The sequence below is a fragment of the Scomber scombrus genome, chromosome 22 (assembly GCF_963691925.1).
Source record: "Scomber scombrus chromosome 22, fScoSco1.1, whole genome shotgun sequence".
In the NCBI taxonomy this organism is placed as follows: Eukaryota; Metazoa; Chordata; class Actinopteri; order Scombriformes; family Scombridae; genus Scomber; species Scomber scombrus.
Genome location: NC_084991.1, coordinates 17,424,682 through 17,440,267, shown reverse-complemented (window position 1 = coordinate 17,440,267; position 15,586 = coordinate 17,424,682). Strand labels below are relative to the sequence as shown.

At 41.4% G+C, this 15,586-nt stretch overlaps 1 protein-coding gene across 1 annotated transcript in view; it reads left to right on the top strand.

Annotated features, from left to right (window-relative positions):
* Positions 1–15,128, top strand: part of snd1 (staphylococcal nuclease and tudor domain containing 1) — a 177,855-nt gene extending 162,727 nt beyond the window's left edge. The window contains exons 23-24 of the mRNA XM_062444103.1: positions 11,841–11,885; positions 14,362–15,128. Coding sequence (XP_062300087.1) covers positions 11,841–11,885; positions 14,362–14,427 — 111 coding nt within the window. The 3' untranslated portion in view covers positions 14,428–15,128. The remainder of the gene's footprint in view (positions 1–11,840; positions 11,886–14,361) is intronic.
* Positions 15,129–15,586: the final 458 nt, after the last annotated feature.

The window sequence follows — 15,586 nt, the reverse complement described above, 5'->3', positions numbered from 1 at the left end:
AAGATCTGAAGGCTGAGATATTCCTTCTGTGCAAAAACAAGCTGAAGTGTTATTAGACCACTTTTCAAAACCTCTAAATGGAGTACATGAACTTGTCTTTCATAGAGGGGACATGAACTTATTCTGGACACTGCACATCTGCTGTATGCATTATCTGACCAGTTATACTTTAGTTAGTATAGCTGGGAGATACAATGTAAAATCGTATTTTGTTCGCTACAATACTGATTACTTAAATGATTCCTTCTCTGGTCTTAAGCCTTTATTAGAGGTGGCGAAATGTTCTGCATTTAAAGCCAGACTAATGTGTATTTTTATTATATTTTTTTTAAATGAACATTGGATTAGGTTAATTTTCTGTATGCTCACTTTTGTCTGTGAGCCATTTGATTCATTTGTTAGCAAGCTGCATTTCTGGCTCTGAGCAAGACTGCAGCTGCTGCTGGTGTGACAACAGAAAATATTATCTTTCAGGGGCAACAGAGCCAAAAAATGTTCTAAGACACAACCTTTTGTTGACGTCTGGATCCGTGCCCCCATCCTTTTCCTCTTTTTTATAGAAAGTTTCCTTTGAGCTTTTGATAGTGTAGTATCCAAGTCTTCTCACTTTGCCAGCTCACCCCGAGCTCTTTCTCTCCTCTTTTCTCTCTTTTTACCCATCCAAACTATCAGCCTCCTTGTAAAACTGAATTTTTTCCTCCCTATCTGTTCCACTTCGGCTCTATTCTTTATTCATTATCCATTCCAAGGGATTGGAACATGGTCATTGTAATCTGTACTCTCGTGCTAAGCATTGCCTAACAGATGGGCTCTAATGTTCAGTGGCACTTCAGTGACTATCAATAGGCAGTCATAAGTGCACTGAAGGTTAACACCAGTCTTTGAGGGTGGCATTGTCCCAATGGAGGGAAAGCAGAGCGGGATAATCATCCATTTGGGGGTTTATTCCTTTTTTTCATGTGCATTTCTGCTTTAAGTCCTACATTTATGGATACTCTCTGCAAACCATATGGATGGCTATTGTTGAGGCTATACAGTATCATAGCAAAGAATTATACACATTGTGTAGGTGAAGCACTGATCAAATGCATGCCAGCTGCTGGTATCTGCTGGAAGTGGAATAAATAAAAGTAGGAGGATGGTGGAAAAAACTGCAAACCAAATTATGATTGATATGCATTAGTCACCGAGAGGAAACCAACAGTGACCCAGAGGTGTGGCTCGATGCTAAAAAGCATGGAATTAAAGCATAAGTGACATTTTCTCCTGCAAAATGGAATGATCTGAAAACATAAACCAGCATCATCACTGATTACGATATATTCCATATAGTTTATATCACTTACATCTGCTTAGCGTGCATGCACTATATAGCAGATTTAATTTCATAGTGTAAAGTTTAATCTGTCATACATCTGGGATATGATGTGCACATGTTGTTTATGAGGCCTTGATATTTAGATTATCAGTCAGTGAGTGATAGCATTACCTTATCACCAGCACAGTATTTGAAACAGAAGGGACATAATGTTACTTTACATTTCATACAGTAGCTATAGTATTTCAGGGCTCCAGTAACATTGACATTCCTGGCTGTGGATTTTGCCATATGTCACTCCACCACGTTCTGCCTTACAAATTACGTCAGTCTTGTCACACTGCATCACATTATTCGTCTGTTCTTGCAGGTGTTTCTCTTTTACCACTCACACATTCACATGTAGAGCTTTCAACCTACAGGAGGCCTCAGCTGAAGCTTTTGAATAGATTTTGAAAGCTTTTGAATAGATTTTGAAAATTGGCAGGCACAATTGGCCACTATGCAAAGTGGTAGCTGATTGCACGTAACTTTGTTAGTTAAATTGTTACTAAATCTTAACAAAAATGGTTCCCTGAGCAGCCATATTTAGAACAATGTCAACCATGTAATTTAGTTTGATTGCCCCTGTTGAAACATCTATTCTTGAATTGAAGAATAAATCTGTATTTCTTAAATTCTAGTAAACGCAGGAATAAGTATGTATTGATTTTTCTCAGAAATAGCGAGAATGAAAGAAATGAACTTAGTGGAAACCCAAACTGAGAAGCAAAAACTTAAACTTGAGGAATAATTTATAATTGAAGTATAATCTCATTGAACCATTACAATTATGGTTATCAACCACTAACATATGTCAACTGAACAGCCAAAGGATGGTGGATGTTTGCCAGGCTTGCAACCTAAAACTTCCTGTAGGGCTCCTTCATGTTTATACACACTTTTTACGCACCACTTTTTAAAAAATGTCCTCTTGTTCTGTCCTGATTCTCACATAACGACTTTATGCCTTCTCCACTGCAAGCACAGTGGATATACTAAGCTATCCTTAAATTGTCCTGGCACCATCAACTAAACACTGCTAGAATGGCAAGTTGCCACTCTGGCACGCAGACACTCACTAACGCACTTTGCTCTCTCACTTCATTCCTCTTAATGTCTTTCCCCACTCATTGTTCAGAGTCTGATTTCTTCCTTTTTCTTTTTCTCCATCTCTTTCCTGCACGCACTACTGTACATCACATCACTCAGTTTTTCTTCTTATCACCTCTTTCCAGTGCTCTCCTCCTCATCTTTTCTTTCTTATTTACTCTCCGTTCCCCTTACTTGTCCATTTCTTCGCCCTCTGCACATCTTTCCCTTTCTTTACTCAACTTGTCATTACTACTTTTTTCCTCCACTCATACTGGCTCAAAGTGTCTTTTTTAACCTTTGCTATTCATGTCATCCAAAGTGAGTTTGAGCAATTTGTTTAGACAGTAATGGAGAGGTGGCATGTTTGGCTTTTGCATGTGCTTAATTTGCATTTTATCTTTCAGTTACATGTCATGATGAACAATAATCCCCAGGAATTAAAGTGGAGAGGCGCTCGGATCAGACCTGGTGTTGGCCTCATTATGAGCTCTGATTTAAAACGCTGTTATCTGCAATTATTTGCAACTTGCATCAGCTGATTCTGGCTTGTGAACCCACACTAGGTTGATATAATGCCCTGCTTTCATAATTTGAAGTGATGGCATACAGTAGAGGGACATGAACTGTGTGTGTGTTTCTGCAGTATATTTGAAAAAGCAAATGAAGGAGGGAGTGGGCTCAACATATAAATGGATACACTAGAAATATATGTTTCTCCCTTTCTGATTGGGTGCACAAGTAAGTCCCTGCAGCTACTATCATACCCAGACCTGATATTTTTGTGTCGCAATTGTAGCTGGAATGAATCTGTCATGACAGCTCAATTGGAAGATGGCTGTGTGGTTAGCAGCACTATCTTTTTGTGCTCTGCTGCATTTCACCAGTGTTTTCTGTCAGCAGCAGCCGCCAACAACATGACTGATTCAAACTCTGGAAGGCCACCGGGTGCTAACCGTCTCGCCCAGTCACCTCAGCTAACTGACATTGGTGCTAGCTCCCAAAGTTCATTAGCGTTACAAGCTAATAATCTCCAGTTTGCTAATTACAAGTCAATTACAAACACAGAACTGTCTATCACTTCCTAACTGGCGCAATTATTATCAATCACCAACGGCATAGTAGTCTGCTGTATCGACCCAGGCCTGGTTTCCAATACTTTCCCTACTGAATAGATAAAGATAAAGAGATAGTATTCACACACCTTAGACTAATGTTTGTGAAGACATGCTCAAGATCTTTATTAAAATGTTACAGCGGTGTGTGTATCTGTCAGCAGAAGTCAGACTTTGGGGAAAACAGCTGTGAGGTGGCTCCCTTAGTGTGAAAGCAGTAGATGAGTCCTGGAATCTTTAATTACCCAGCAGCCCTCTGGGAAATGTAGTTTGAGATTTTTTTCTCTTTGTCTCCTTTCCCTGTATTGCTGCTGTATTCACATTGAGGCCTTTGCTTTCCTTGTGTGAATTTTCAGCCGAGGTATTTCTGAAAAGGTTTGAGGGGCATGAAGGACAGCTTCTAAGTGTTGGCTAATATAAGATGCAGTGTTTTTTTTTTCTTTTACTGGTGCGTGTCTTTTCTTACAGCTTGTGGTTAGAGTCCCAACTGTAGTTAATTGTGCAGCGGTTCAGTTGCACAGTAATTGTGTTAATGGGGGTTGAAACTGTAGATGAAGATGAAATGGCGGGCGGGGAAGTGTAAGTGTAATCTACAGCTGCATGTGAGGAATCCATACAGGAAATCAGGAAGGAGGCTCACACATACACAAAACGCCTCTAGGGATGGGTTGTTCCATTTATCAAAGTGCGATTGTGCTGTTCAGTAGACATAAGGTGGCTCATGTGATGTAGTCTCCTGCCACTGTACTGTTAAGGCACTGGTTTGGACACTGATGATGTGCCTCATGGGAACGCTGGTGTTTCTGTACAGTAGGTTCACTGTAACAAAATGAGGCCTCATGGGTAAAGAGCGTTTCATGTGGCAGCGCTTCCGTTGTCGCTCACGGGGTGTCCTCGAGCAAAGACGACGCAGTAGTACACGTGTGGAGATCCCTCATGAGCCCTAACACACTTAATGATCCAAAACCACACAGTACAAATATAAAAACAGAACAGAAGAAAAATTGCATTATGTCGTTCAATACCTGAGAGAACACAGCCAAGACAAATAAATGAGGGTAAAAATTAAATATTAAAAATAGACCAGCGGGAGGTTGAGTTTAAGGTTTATATGTTTGATTAGAACCAGCAAGCACCCCATGGATCCTGCCACAGTGGATCAGGTCCCCATCACCTCTACCCCAACCCAAAAAAATTCTCCACCATGTCATCTATAAATGGCTTTTAGCTGTGTCCGGAACACCCATTGACTGACTTTCAGGTCGCTGCCCTCCCTGTTCAAGCCCAACGCCTGTCACAGCCCATCAAGAACCCCCCACCTCATCCCAAAAAACACCACAGGGCACATATAAACACGCGCACACACCCTTTGAGCTTCATGGGTGTTTGACAGCATGACCGCTCCCCTGCAATGGCTCAATACCTAATTTACAAGTAGAGTTAGAGATGGGGCCTTTTAATGGACATTTTCTGCTCCCCTGTTATTGACTACACACACACACACACACACACACACACACACACACACACACACACACACACACACACACACACACACACACACACACACACACACACACACACACAGACACACTAACTTGCACAGGCAGTTGCCTCCCCTGCTGCCACTGCTTTGAGGGCCCTTTTGACATGTCCTAGCTGACACGCGCCACTTCCCAAACACTATTCCATCTTCTGTAGATGTACACACACACAAGCACACACATACACACTTGATCCTCCCTCCCACACACCTCGGGGGTGAGTGGAGGATGGCCTGGAAGGGAGTAGAGGCACCAGATTGTTCAAACTTCTATTATTTTGAGTTGTGTGACCTCGCGGGAGGGAGAAAATAGATATTGTAGAAAAAAAGAAAAGCACAACTCTTCATGCAGCCTTTATAAAAAAGTGAGTGTGTGTACGATACATTCATGTTTACATAAGACTACTTCTTCACGGTGCCCCTGGGAGAGCAGTGGAGAATGCTCTCTGTGTTGTCTGTAGTTAGTCCATGCGTTTGTTGAGTGTGCACATGTGTGTGTGTGCTTTTCATGAGTGTGTCCTCCTTAACTCCATGAACACATGCAGGTGGGCTTGTCATCGCACGTTCCCACCAAAGCACCTGATCTCCTCTAACAGCCATGCTGGGGAGATCACTGTGCAACAGGGAACAATCCCAGTATACCTCAGAAGGGGACAAAGACATTCACACACATGTTTTAGTTTTCATTATTTACAGATAATCGCAAAAAATGCAAAATTTTAACTGAAGATGAAATAATTTAAATAATTAGCTGTATGTATATCAAAGGGACATCTATAAAAATGTGCAAATTGAGTGTTAACCATTTATCCTGTAGTCATTCGAACAAATTGATGTTCCCTCGTCTCTCTGTCACACACACACAAGCCTTTGAGGATTCTCTCTGGTTAGCCATGGTGCTTATGTGAAAAGCCTTTCCCTATCAAACCACTTGTACAATGACACGTCTGAGGTGACTCTCCCAAAACCCCGGCCTCCTCGCTGCTTGCCATGCAGTATTCATGCACTGGCATGTTGAATGAGAGACATCTCTTAGGACTACAATCCACAGCCCAGCCGAGTACACTCAACTTGAAACAGTATGACTTACAAACATAAAAGCTGTTATGTTTCGGCAAATGGTCTGACAACGACCTGTCTTGTGCAGACTTTTATGCTTTCAGTGGAGGCAAAAAGAGAGCGAGATGGCAGGCAGAGGGAGAATGAAACCAGATGTAATGAGGATTGAGAGGGCAGCACGAAAAAAACAATGCAGCAACAAAGAAACAATGACAAAAGGGAGTTAGTGTCAGGTTTTTATGTTGGGGTGGGGTTGGAGTTTGACTGCTCATCTCTGGGAGGCTGTGTGTGTATGTGTGTGTGTGTGAGAGAGGGATCGTCATTGCTGCTAATGAGAAAAAGCTCAACACGCATGGAGGACAAGCCTCATTGTTCCCTTTCCACTCAAGTGGTCTCTACGTCGCCTGACATCCAATCTCAGCAGCGAGTGTGTGACCAGCGCTGAGACTTCGATTAGTCACTTGCTTTTCATCCCTACCCCATCCGAAATCTGCTTTCACTTAAGTGTTTTTCAAGTGCTGTGAAATCAAAAAAAGAGGCAACTCACCTACGCACCAAACTGCGCAAAACCTGTCGTTAGCTCTCGCTCAGATCCATCACTTTCACACCACGCTCACCAGAACACCACCTGGGCTTAGCATACTGGGCAGCACTGGGAACATGCTCTCACACTCTCAGATAGACACACAGACTAGTGCCAAAACACCAGAGCCGCACCACCTGTCGTCCATCTTACAAAAAAGCATCACACTTTACACAAAGTCATTCACAAAGTCTCCTCATCAACAAGAAAGTTACCTGCAGCGATGAAAATTGAGTGGAACCGTATTTGTAAACAACCTTTTTCCTGAATGCGCATAAGGTATCAGATTGTTTTTTAAGTCTGGGTGCTGTGGTAAATTTGCTCAAATGTGAACCGTTGGTGTGAAATTATAATAAATTGACTTCTGTAGTCAGTTAAACTTTCTGATTTTGCGAAATCGATGCTGAGAATCAATCACACACATTCGGGGACGCTCACACAACATCCTCCTTAGCCAAACTGCATAATCTTTTCAGAACTCCTGCTACTGCCAGCGTTCATGGCCACTGCTCACCAAACATGGCATCTGTCCGGCATATGGGAGCTCTGTAGGGTCATCCAGACAAGCACTAACTGTCACCCGCTGCCTTCTGCCACCCTCGCCCTCCTCCAAACACGGCAGTTTCTTGTCCTTGTCTCCTCATTCATTATCCGCTTTGTACTCTCATCCTGTTTTTGTTCCGTCTTTTTTTTTTTTTTTCCTCACTTCTGATCAGTTAATCAGCTTTAAAAGGAAGAGTTTGACATTGTGGGAAATAAAGTGTGCACTTCCATGCAAGAGTTAGACGAAAAGATCGACTCATGTCTGTGTGGTAAATATGAAGCTGCAGTCAGAAGGAGGTGGTTAGTCGTAGCTTTGCACAAAGACTGGTAATGGTGGAAAACAGCTAGCCTGGCTCTGTCTGAAGGTAACAATGGCCGACTAACACCACATATGCCTTACAGATATCAGAGTGGTGTTGATCTTCTCGTCTTACTATTACAAAATTCTCTGGGAAACACTGAACTATTATTGTATTTTTTAAAACACTTGTGCATTCAATGTCGAATTCTCATTAGGAGCTGAGCCCCCCTAAAGTTCTGAACCTACAATCGCCCCTGATTTAACGTCACACTTGTTTCCCCACAATGAGAAAAATTCCTTTTCCTTTGCCACCTCAAGTTGTCTCCAGATGAGTTTTGCTTCTGTTTGTGTCATAAAGAAGCCATTATGCCTCCCTGTTGGAGCCAATAGAAATCCTGTGAAAGCAGGATCCGGGACAGGATATATGGAAGCTGTTGAGAATCCGAAGGCAGTCATCATCGGTGTTCAGCTGCGCACTGATTGGCTGTTGTGTTACACTGACAGTAAAAGACGAGGGCGATCGAGGAAAAGGCCCCCCTCCCCAGCAGAGTACAAAGAGGCTCACCGTGCTAGTTCCAATATGGTAGCATATCATCTGTGCATATTGAGCTGGAGTGCTCTTGACTTTCATAGAATACTTTGCATTTGGAATCAGACTCTGAGCGGTGTAGAGTTTGGCAAAAAGTGAAGGGTGAAGATATATTTCCTATTTCCGTATAGTTGAAATGAAGCTTATTTCTCTAGTTCACCGGCTTTCTCACAAATGTAATTTTTCTCTTTTGTGCTTCAATATTGCCAAATCCACTTCTGCAGATATGAAACCTTCCTCCACATCATTTTAGTCTCTCCCCTGGCTTCCCATGCGTAACATTTGTAGCCTTTTTTCCACTGGCATTTTTGGCCGTACCAAGTCCAAACCATGCAGTTGATTTGCATTTCCATTACCAGTTTAAATGTGCCGAGTCGTGCCTGAGATAGACCATCTCCAGAGTCGGGTTAAAGCGCACCCACGTACGGGTTATACACGTTACCACAACCCGCCTCCAAGCGGGTTGTGGTAACGTCTCACCAGGGACGACATCACTTCTCTTCCTCAAACAGGCATGTGTACATGTACTTTCAGATATCTGCTTTATTTGACTGTTTCTTGTTCGGCGTAAGTCATATAGGAGTCATGTTAAGTTACTGCTAATGCAAACCCAGCATTTTCTTCCTTTTGTGGCTTCATATTAAAAGCTTTTAAGGAACGGGAGACTTTCATTGTGAAAAATTAACAGGAAGAATTTGCAGCACTATTTTACAATCAAATCAGGTCAACACAACAACATCTGGAGATATTTGGAGCTATTTAATCTGCAGATCAGGTATAAAAATGAATGCAGGGAGGAAGAGTACAAGTAGAAAGTGAGGATGAAGATCTGCAGACAACTCTCACTACACCTCTGCAAACAGCTCGTCTCTGACAGGTAAACAACTGTCTTTACCTGCTGTGCCGTGTGACAGAAAAACACTTGCAGTAAAAATAACAGCGGACTTTTACGGCAAAAAATTTATTGAGAATGAAATGTGTTTGTCCACCATTTTACAGCTGCTCCTTTGACCACGAGTCGCAGCCTTGGATGTATACAGCCCGATGCTCAAGACAAGCACATCATCAGTTAAAGACACTTCATCAAGCGTGTAGCCCTGTTGTAATGGGGACGCAAATCTCTGCTGCGCTGTGCTGATGCATTGAGTCAAGTCAAGCCAGCATGTGAATTGAAAACACCTATAGGAGACATCTAAAACTCAAAGCTCCCCTCTAAATTATATCACTGGCCTTTAGAGTCCATTAAAATATCGTTGAATGTGTCTTCCATATGTTGACATCTGCCTGATGGGACCAAGATGTCATATCCCAACACCTTCCAAAAAATCTCTCCTTTATTTGGCTTTGATCAATGACTTGTGCAGCCGCTGCACTTTCCCTCGCCTCACACGTGCGCTCGCTTAAACAGAGCTGGCTGTACGATCCAGCTGCAAGTCTGTTATCTTGGCGGTGCCATGTGCAGCGTTAGCTATCAAATCAACCTATGTGCACGAGCTAGCTAAGCAATTAAACTCCACAGCCCCATCCACACTTGACAGTTTTAACATCTGGTATCCTTGTTCTGGTGTGTGTGTGTGTGTGTGCGTGTAAGCCAGCTCATCTGCTACTATAATGAGCTAAAAAACACAGTGCACAACTGAATCCATTACAAGAACACAGCAAAAAAAAAATTTGGGTCTCTTTCTTTCAAGTGATTTTCATTTCTTTATTTCATTTCTTTAAAGCATTTATTTTTAATGGACCAATGTGCTAATATTTCTCTGTGTGCTCGTCCCTCAAATCACAAAAGTTGTACCCATGTTTAAATTTACAAGTATCTTCTGTACAGGTCTTACTTAGAGAACTGTACTTCCACCATTCACAGACACAATGCGAGTGTTGTGGGTGGTTACATTTAAAGGTGGTGGAGTTGAGCTGAACTGTGTGTGTGTGTGTGTGTGTGTATAGTAGAGCTTGATCACTCCGAATCCACTCTGGCATTGTAATGGTGGAGGACAGCTGTACTCAGAGGGTCTGCCACTTGAGCTTTTCCAAGGTCCATACATCCACTTACCCTGTACCCATCTAACCAAACACTGTCTCTCTCTCTCTCTCTCTCTCTCTCTCTCTCTCTCTCTCTCTCTCTCTCTCTCTCTCTCTCTCTCTCTCTCTCTCTCTCTCTCTCTCTCTCTTTCTGTCTCTCTATGCACCCCCACCCTCACCCTGCCCCCTTGCCCTATGACTCATCACTGGTTCATTCAGGCTAAATGGCTGTTCTAGCAGAAGCAGTCAATATGTTCAACACTGCACATTGGCTTCCTCCTCTCTCTTTCATATCCTCTCTGTACTGTCAGTGTGTTCATATTATGTCCGGTTCTTGGCGTTGAAGCAAACCGGACTTCCGAATCGCTTTCACATTAAAAAATATCATCATGTTCCCTCAATACGCATCATGATAAAAATACACTGAAAAATGCTGTGTGTGTGTAACATTCGTATTACAGTTTTATGTGCAAAAAATATTGTCTGTTAGGACTGAGTGACAAGTTGGTCTCAGAGCATCAGATCGAGTAGGTGTTGAAAAACTTCCATCTTGTTTATTTCAAACTATTCTGCATCTGAAACCTGATGACAGCTGTTTGGACTAAAATGTTATATGAAATGATCCAGCAGTGAGACAGAGTGCAGAGTTTTAACTAAACTTCAAAATACTGACGAGCATTACATTGACTTAGAGAACATTTGCAGCATTGTTAAAAAGTAACCTTATTGATATATTTTACTCAGTATAACTTTCTATAGTAGCTTTGTTATTATTATTGATCGTTTTTATATCCTTCAACGAAACACAAGAACATAAATGAAGAGTAAAATTATTTTTTCCAGCTTGTCATTATTAACTAATTCAGTGTCCATTATACAGTGAGATCTGTGTAAAGCTAACTCTATAAAGTTTGATAGTCTTGCTTAAATTAATTTTTTTTAATAACACATTTTGACAGACATTTACAGATAAGCCTAATAACTCTATTAACTGTATCTTCCATCCATCTTTTCCCATCATCATATAATAGAGCTCTGACTTTTCCACATACAATGCAGGTAGAATTTGGGGTTCACCCCCTTTTCTCTTGCAGCTCCCTGAAGGCATCCTTTGAATGTATTCATTTATGAATTGCTGCTACAAACCAGCGAGGTTTTGGCCTCAGGCTAGCGTGCACAAGGGGGTATGAGAGCCTCTCATCTCGAGTGGCTTTGCTAGTGTGAGTTGTAGCATGAAGCGCGAAGTGATGCACACGGCGGATGAAGCAATGACCTCTAACAGTGAGCCGTAATGTGTCGCTGTGCGCTCCGTATGCTTGGATCTTATGTTTTGTGCGTTCCACATCCTGTACAGTGACATAACCACTCTGTGTCCGTGTATGTTATCTTGATCCTGTTGATCTTTAAAGAACAGTGTGTTCCTTTATATACAGTGTATGCTGGGAGGGTGTGCGAGTGCCCTTCTGACAGTTGTGAACTTTGTGCAAAAACTTGTGAATTTCTGTGTAAGCTGGTAAAAGAAATGTCTCCAGGGGCAGAGCAGCTTTAAAGGATGCATTGATTCACCTTAATCCTTTAAAATCCTTTGTGCGACACAGTGATGTGATATGCTAATGACTCTTTCTTTCTGCCCTAGGTGACAGAATACCTGAACAGTCAAGAATCTGCCAAGAGTGCCAGGGTAAGTCACTTCATCTGAGCCCGCCATTGTCTTTCTTTGTTGTTTTTAGCAGCGTTCTCCTAATGATAGAGGTTTGTCTGCTTCTCTGAGAAATCTAATGTTGCCAAAACAGAAAATACATTACAACACTAATTACTTTTCTACACTAACTACTACGAGAGAACGATTTTCTCTTTGCTGCTTCTCTCTCCATCTTTCTCTCTCTCTCTCTCTCTCTCTCTCTCTCTCTCAAGATGCAACACATTACATTGGCAATTATCACTGTCCCATATGGATTGCTGCCCACAGTCTGTGTAGGTCCATACTGAGAAAATGGGGGTGGGGATATGTACAAAATTGTGCAGTGGGGAAAGACAGAGAGGAGGGGAGGAAAAAGTGGATTATGAATAGGAGGCAGGACATAACACACAAGGCTCCCATGTTAAGATGAGTCAAGTCTCAGAGCTTTGATACAACACTCCAGTGGAAATGATTCTGTTTGAGCCCAGTAAACTGTCTGACTGAAACTGGCAGCAAAAGAATGGAAAACAACATAAAAAATGTAAAGTACATGGACAGACTTGATAATGGAGGTCAAAAAAACTGTGTTTGGGTGGATTCACACTAAATCCAGCACTGCACGACAAACGATAGTCTTCCCATTCATTACAATGGACTCCATGTTTATGCAGGTGGAGGGGGAGCTGTATATGGCTCAGTAAAATAACACAGCAGCCATCCAGTTAAAATGTCCAAATTGAACTACATTCAACTTTTGCCGAAACACACCTCACCATCTTGTGCACTGGTCTATCAAATACCTGCAACCACACGTTCCAGGCAGATTACTTTATAACGTGACTGTTTACCTCGTTGTCAACACGATGAAAGATAAAACTGTTGCCGCCGTGAAACTTTCAAAAGTTGTAAAATCCTGTCCTGAGTTTTACCAACACCTACAGTGTTTTGGCTCTTTAAATACAATAATCTGTTACTCGACTTCCTGTATCATATTTTATTATCCCAACAGTACCTCAAACCACACGCCCCCACCACTGCAAACCCCTGCAGTATAGTACATACATTTCCTAATTTGGTCTGAACGTGGCCAAAGTGGGAAGATTTCCTATATTTCTTTTATTGTCAATAAATCCACGAAAAACCCCAAACCAACATTTAATTAATGCTACTAACCAGTACTACATACAGTATGAAGACAGTGACTGATATTTGGTATATTTATTGATTGATTATTTGTCAAAAATCACTTGAATGAGCCACAACGTTGCACTTTACTTCTTTACAATGAACCAGTTTCACCCAGTGTGTCAATCACTGTTTGAGTTATGTTGAAAACTTACTAAAAACTACAATCCAGAGATGTTCAAGGAAATTATTTGGCCTTGGGAAGTCTTTCCATTGGATTTTTGACAATAACCAAAATAATAATAGCAGATTTCTAATAACTTGAGCTTTGTTAGGTCTAAAGTTGTGGAGCCCTGTTAGCAAAGGCCAGACCACTTTTAGTTTTTGTCCGTACAAATCCGAGCTGCCTTTCACAAGAACCTCGAGGAGTTTACATTGACACTCTGATCATATTTGTTTTGTATTCATGTAAATGTCAAGCACGGCGGCTCAAAAATCCAACCAACAACCAGTCAGAAGCTGTTCTCCCCCGTGTTCTTTTAGTTAGCCAGCAGCTGTGCAGCGTGCTCAGACAACGAAGCAGGCAGAAGTGGAATTGGCTGTAATCACAATCTGAGTTACTACCGTGTTTTCAGGGTATCAGGGAGGAGGAGAAAAAAGGCAGCCGAGTGAGACACGGGAAATGGCAATACGTACAAATGGCTCATTCATTCATTCTAATAACTAGTGCTAATTAGCACAGTCGCTAATTAGCTATGAATCACAGCATTAACAGCTGAGCACGTATGCTTCTCAGAGCCAAAAAAGAAACATCCCACACAGACGCAGACCCTCTTACACACACAAACACAATTCCTATTACATTTGAATAAGTAATACCGCACTGGTGCACCGCCAAACGACTCGCACACACACTTTGCCAATGGCATTGTGATATAGGCGGCATTTAGCCGGGGAAACGCATGTGATGGTTTATGAAGCGATGCAGGAGTGTTGAATGGAATGGAATAGGAGAAGTAATAGACTGGGTGGTATTTGTGGTGCTGTGGGCCTCTAGCTTGGATGGGCAAGCACAAAGAGTCGGATTAAATGGTGATGATGATGATGCAGCCGCCTTCGCACTGGGTTGTGAAAGCATTGATCTCTCTCTCTCTCTCTCTTTCTCTTTCTCTATGCTGCATGGTGACTTTCAGTCTCCCTCCCACTCTTGATTTTTTTCTCTTGACCATTTAACAAGCAAAGTGCTGGAGAGGTTATTGAAGTCCCATTCAAAGCAATTGGGAACGTAACTATATTTTATGGTAATTTGTTTCATTATGGTCAATAAAATCTGTCTTTGTCTTCCCATCAGCTCAACATTTGGCGTTATGGAGACTTCCGTGCGGATGATGCCGATGAGTTTGGTTACAAACGTTAAAAAAAAAAAAAGAAGAAGAAAGGAAGAAATTAGAACAAACAAAACCGACCATCCAATCAACACCATTCCAAAGACCAACATGGACGGCGAGTGACGCATTGGACAGAAGACAAAGTAAATGACAAAAAAAAAAAAAAAACATCTAAACGACAAGCATTGACTCACTCTTCCTTTTGATTTCATCCCTCCAGTCCTGACTTCTCTTCTGCTCATACCTTTTTTTTTTTTTTTTTTTTTTCTCCAGCTAGCTCTCGTAGCTCCAATTAGAGCATGCTAGCAATGCTAAAATAAAAAAGAGAAAAATCATTCAAGAATCAGTCTCCATTCATCATTCATTCATTTTTCTTTCCCTATTGGGCCACTGCCAGCTCAAGCAGCCTGCACTATTGCCAATCTGTGTTATTTGCCATGTTACCTTTTCAGCAGACTGTGTGAATGATAATAATTATGATACTTAAGTATGTGTTTCAGCCAATCATGTTCTTTGCTCTCTGATGCTCTAGCTCAATCCCTGCTTTCCTTTGTACAGGTGGGGACTGGGTGTTTGTGGGAGAAACGCTCGATTTTTGCAAACAAATGCTTCCCTAATGAATTTCATGTAAATGTGAGGATGTGGTGAAAAGTGTAAATGGATTTATTTTGGAGAAATACTGTAGGTGGAGCCACACAGAGTAAAAAAAAAAAGAAAAAGAAAAAAAAAAGGATGAGTTTATTTTTGTCTTCAATGTATATCTGTGTGATGATGACATTTGCAGATGTTTTTGTGGGGAGTGTTTTGTCGTTTATTCACTATGTCACACTTTTATGACCAGTAAATATGGACGCCATGATGTGGCATTTTATCATCTCTCTATCTTCTTCTGTAAAGTTTACATTCAAATGGTTATGACCCTGTCTTTGGCAGTCTCTTCTCTTTCTGTCTCTGTATGCCATAGCAGAAAGTGTTTGAATTTGTTTCCCTAATAATGGACCTTTGCATTCTATTAAAAATGAATAAAAATAAGCAAACTAAATGTCGTGTGTGTTCACTTCTTTTTCCATTTAGGATGTTAAAAACTGATTGGCCTCGAGTTCTTTTCAGAATTTCAGTTTTATTTCAGTGAAAAATAATGAAATAGACGAGCGTTTCTACACAGATAAAAGGTTTTGTTACCTGTAA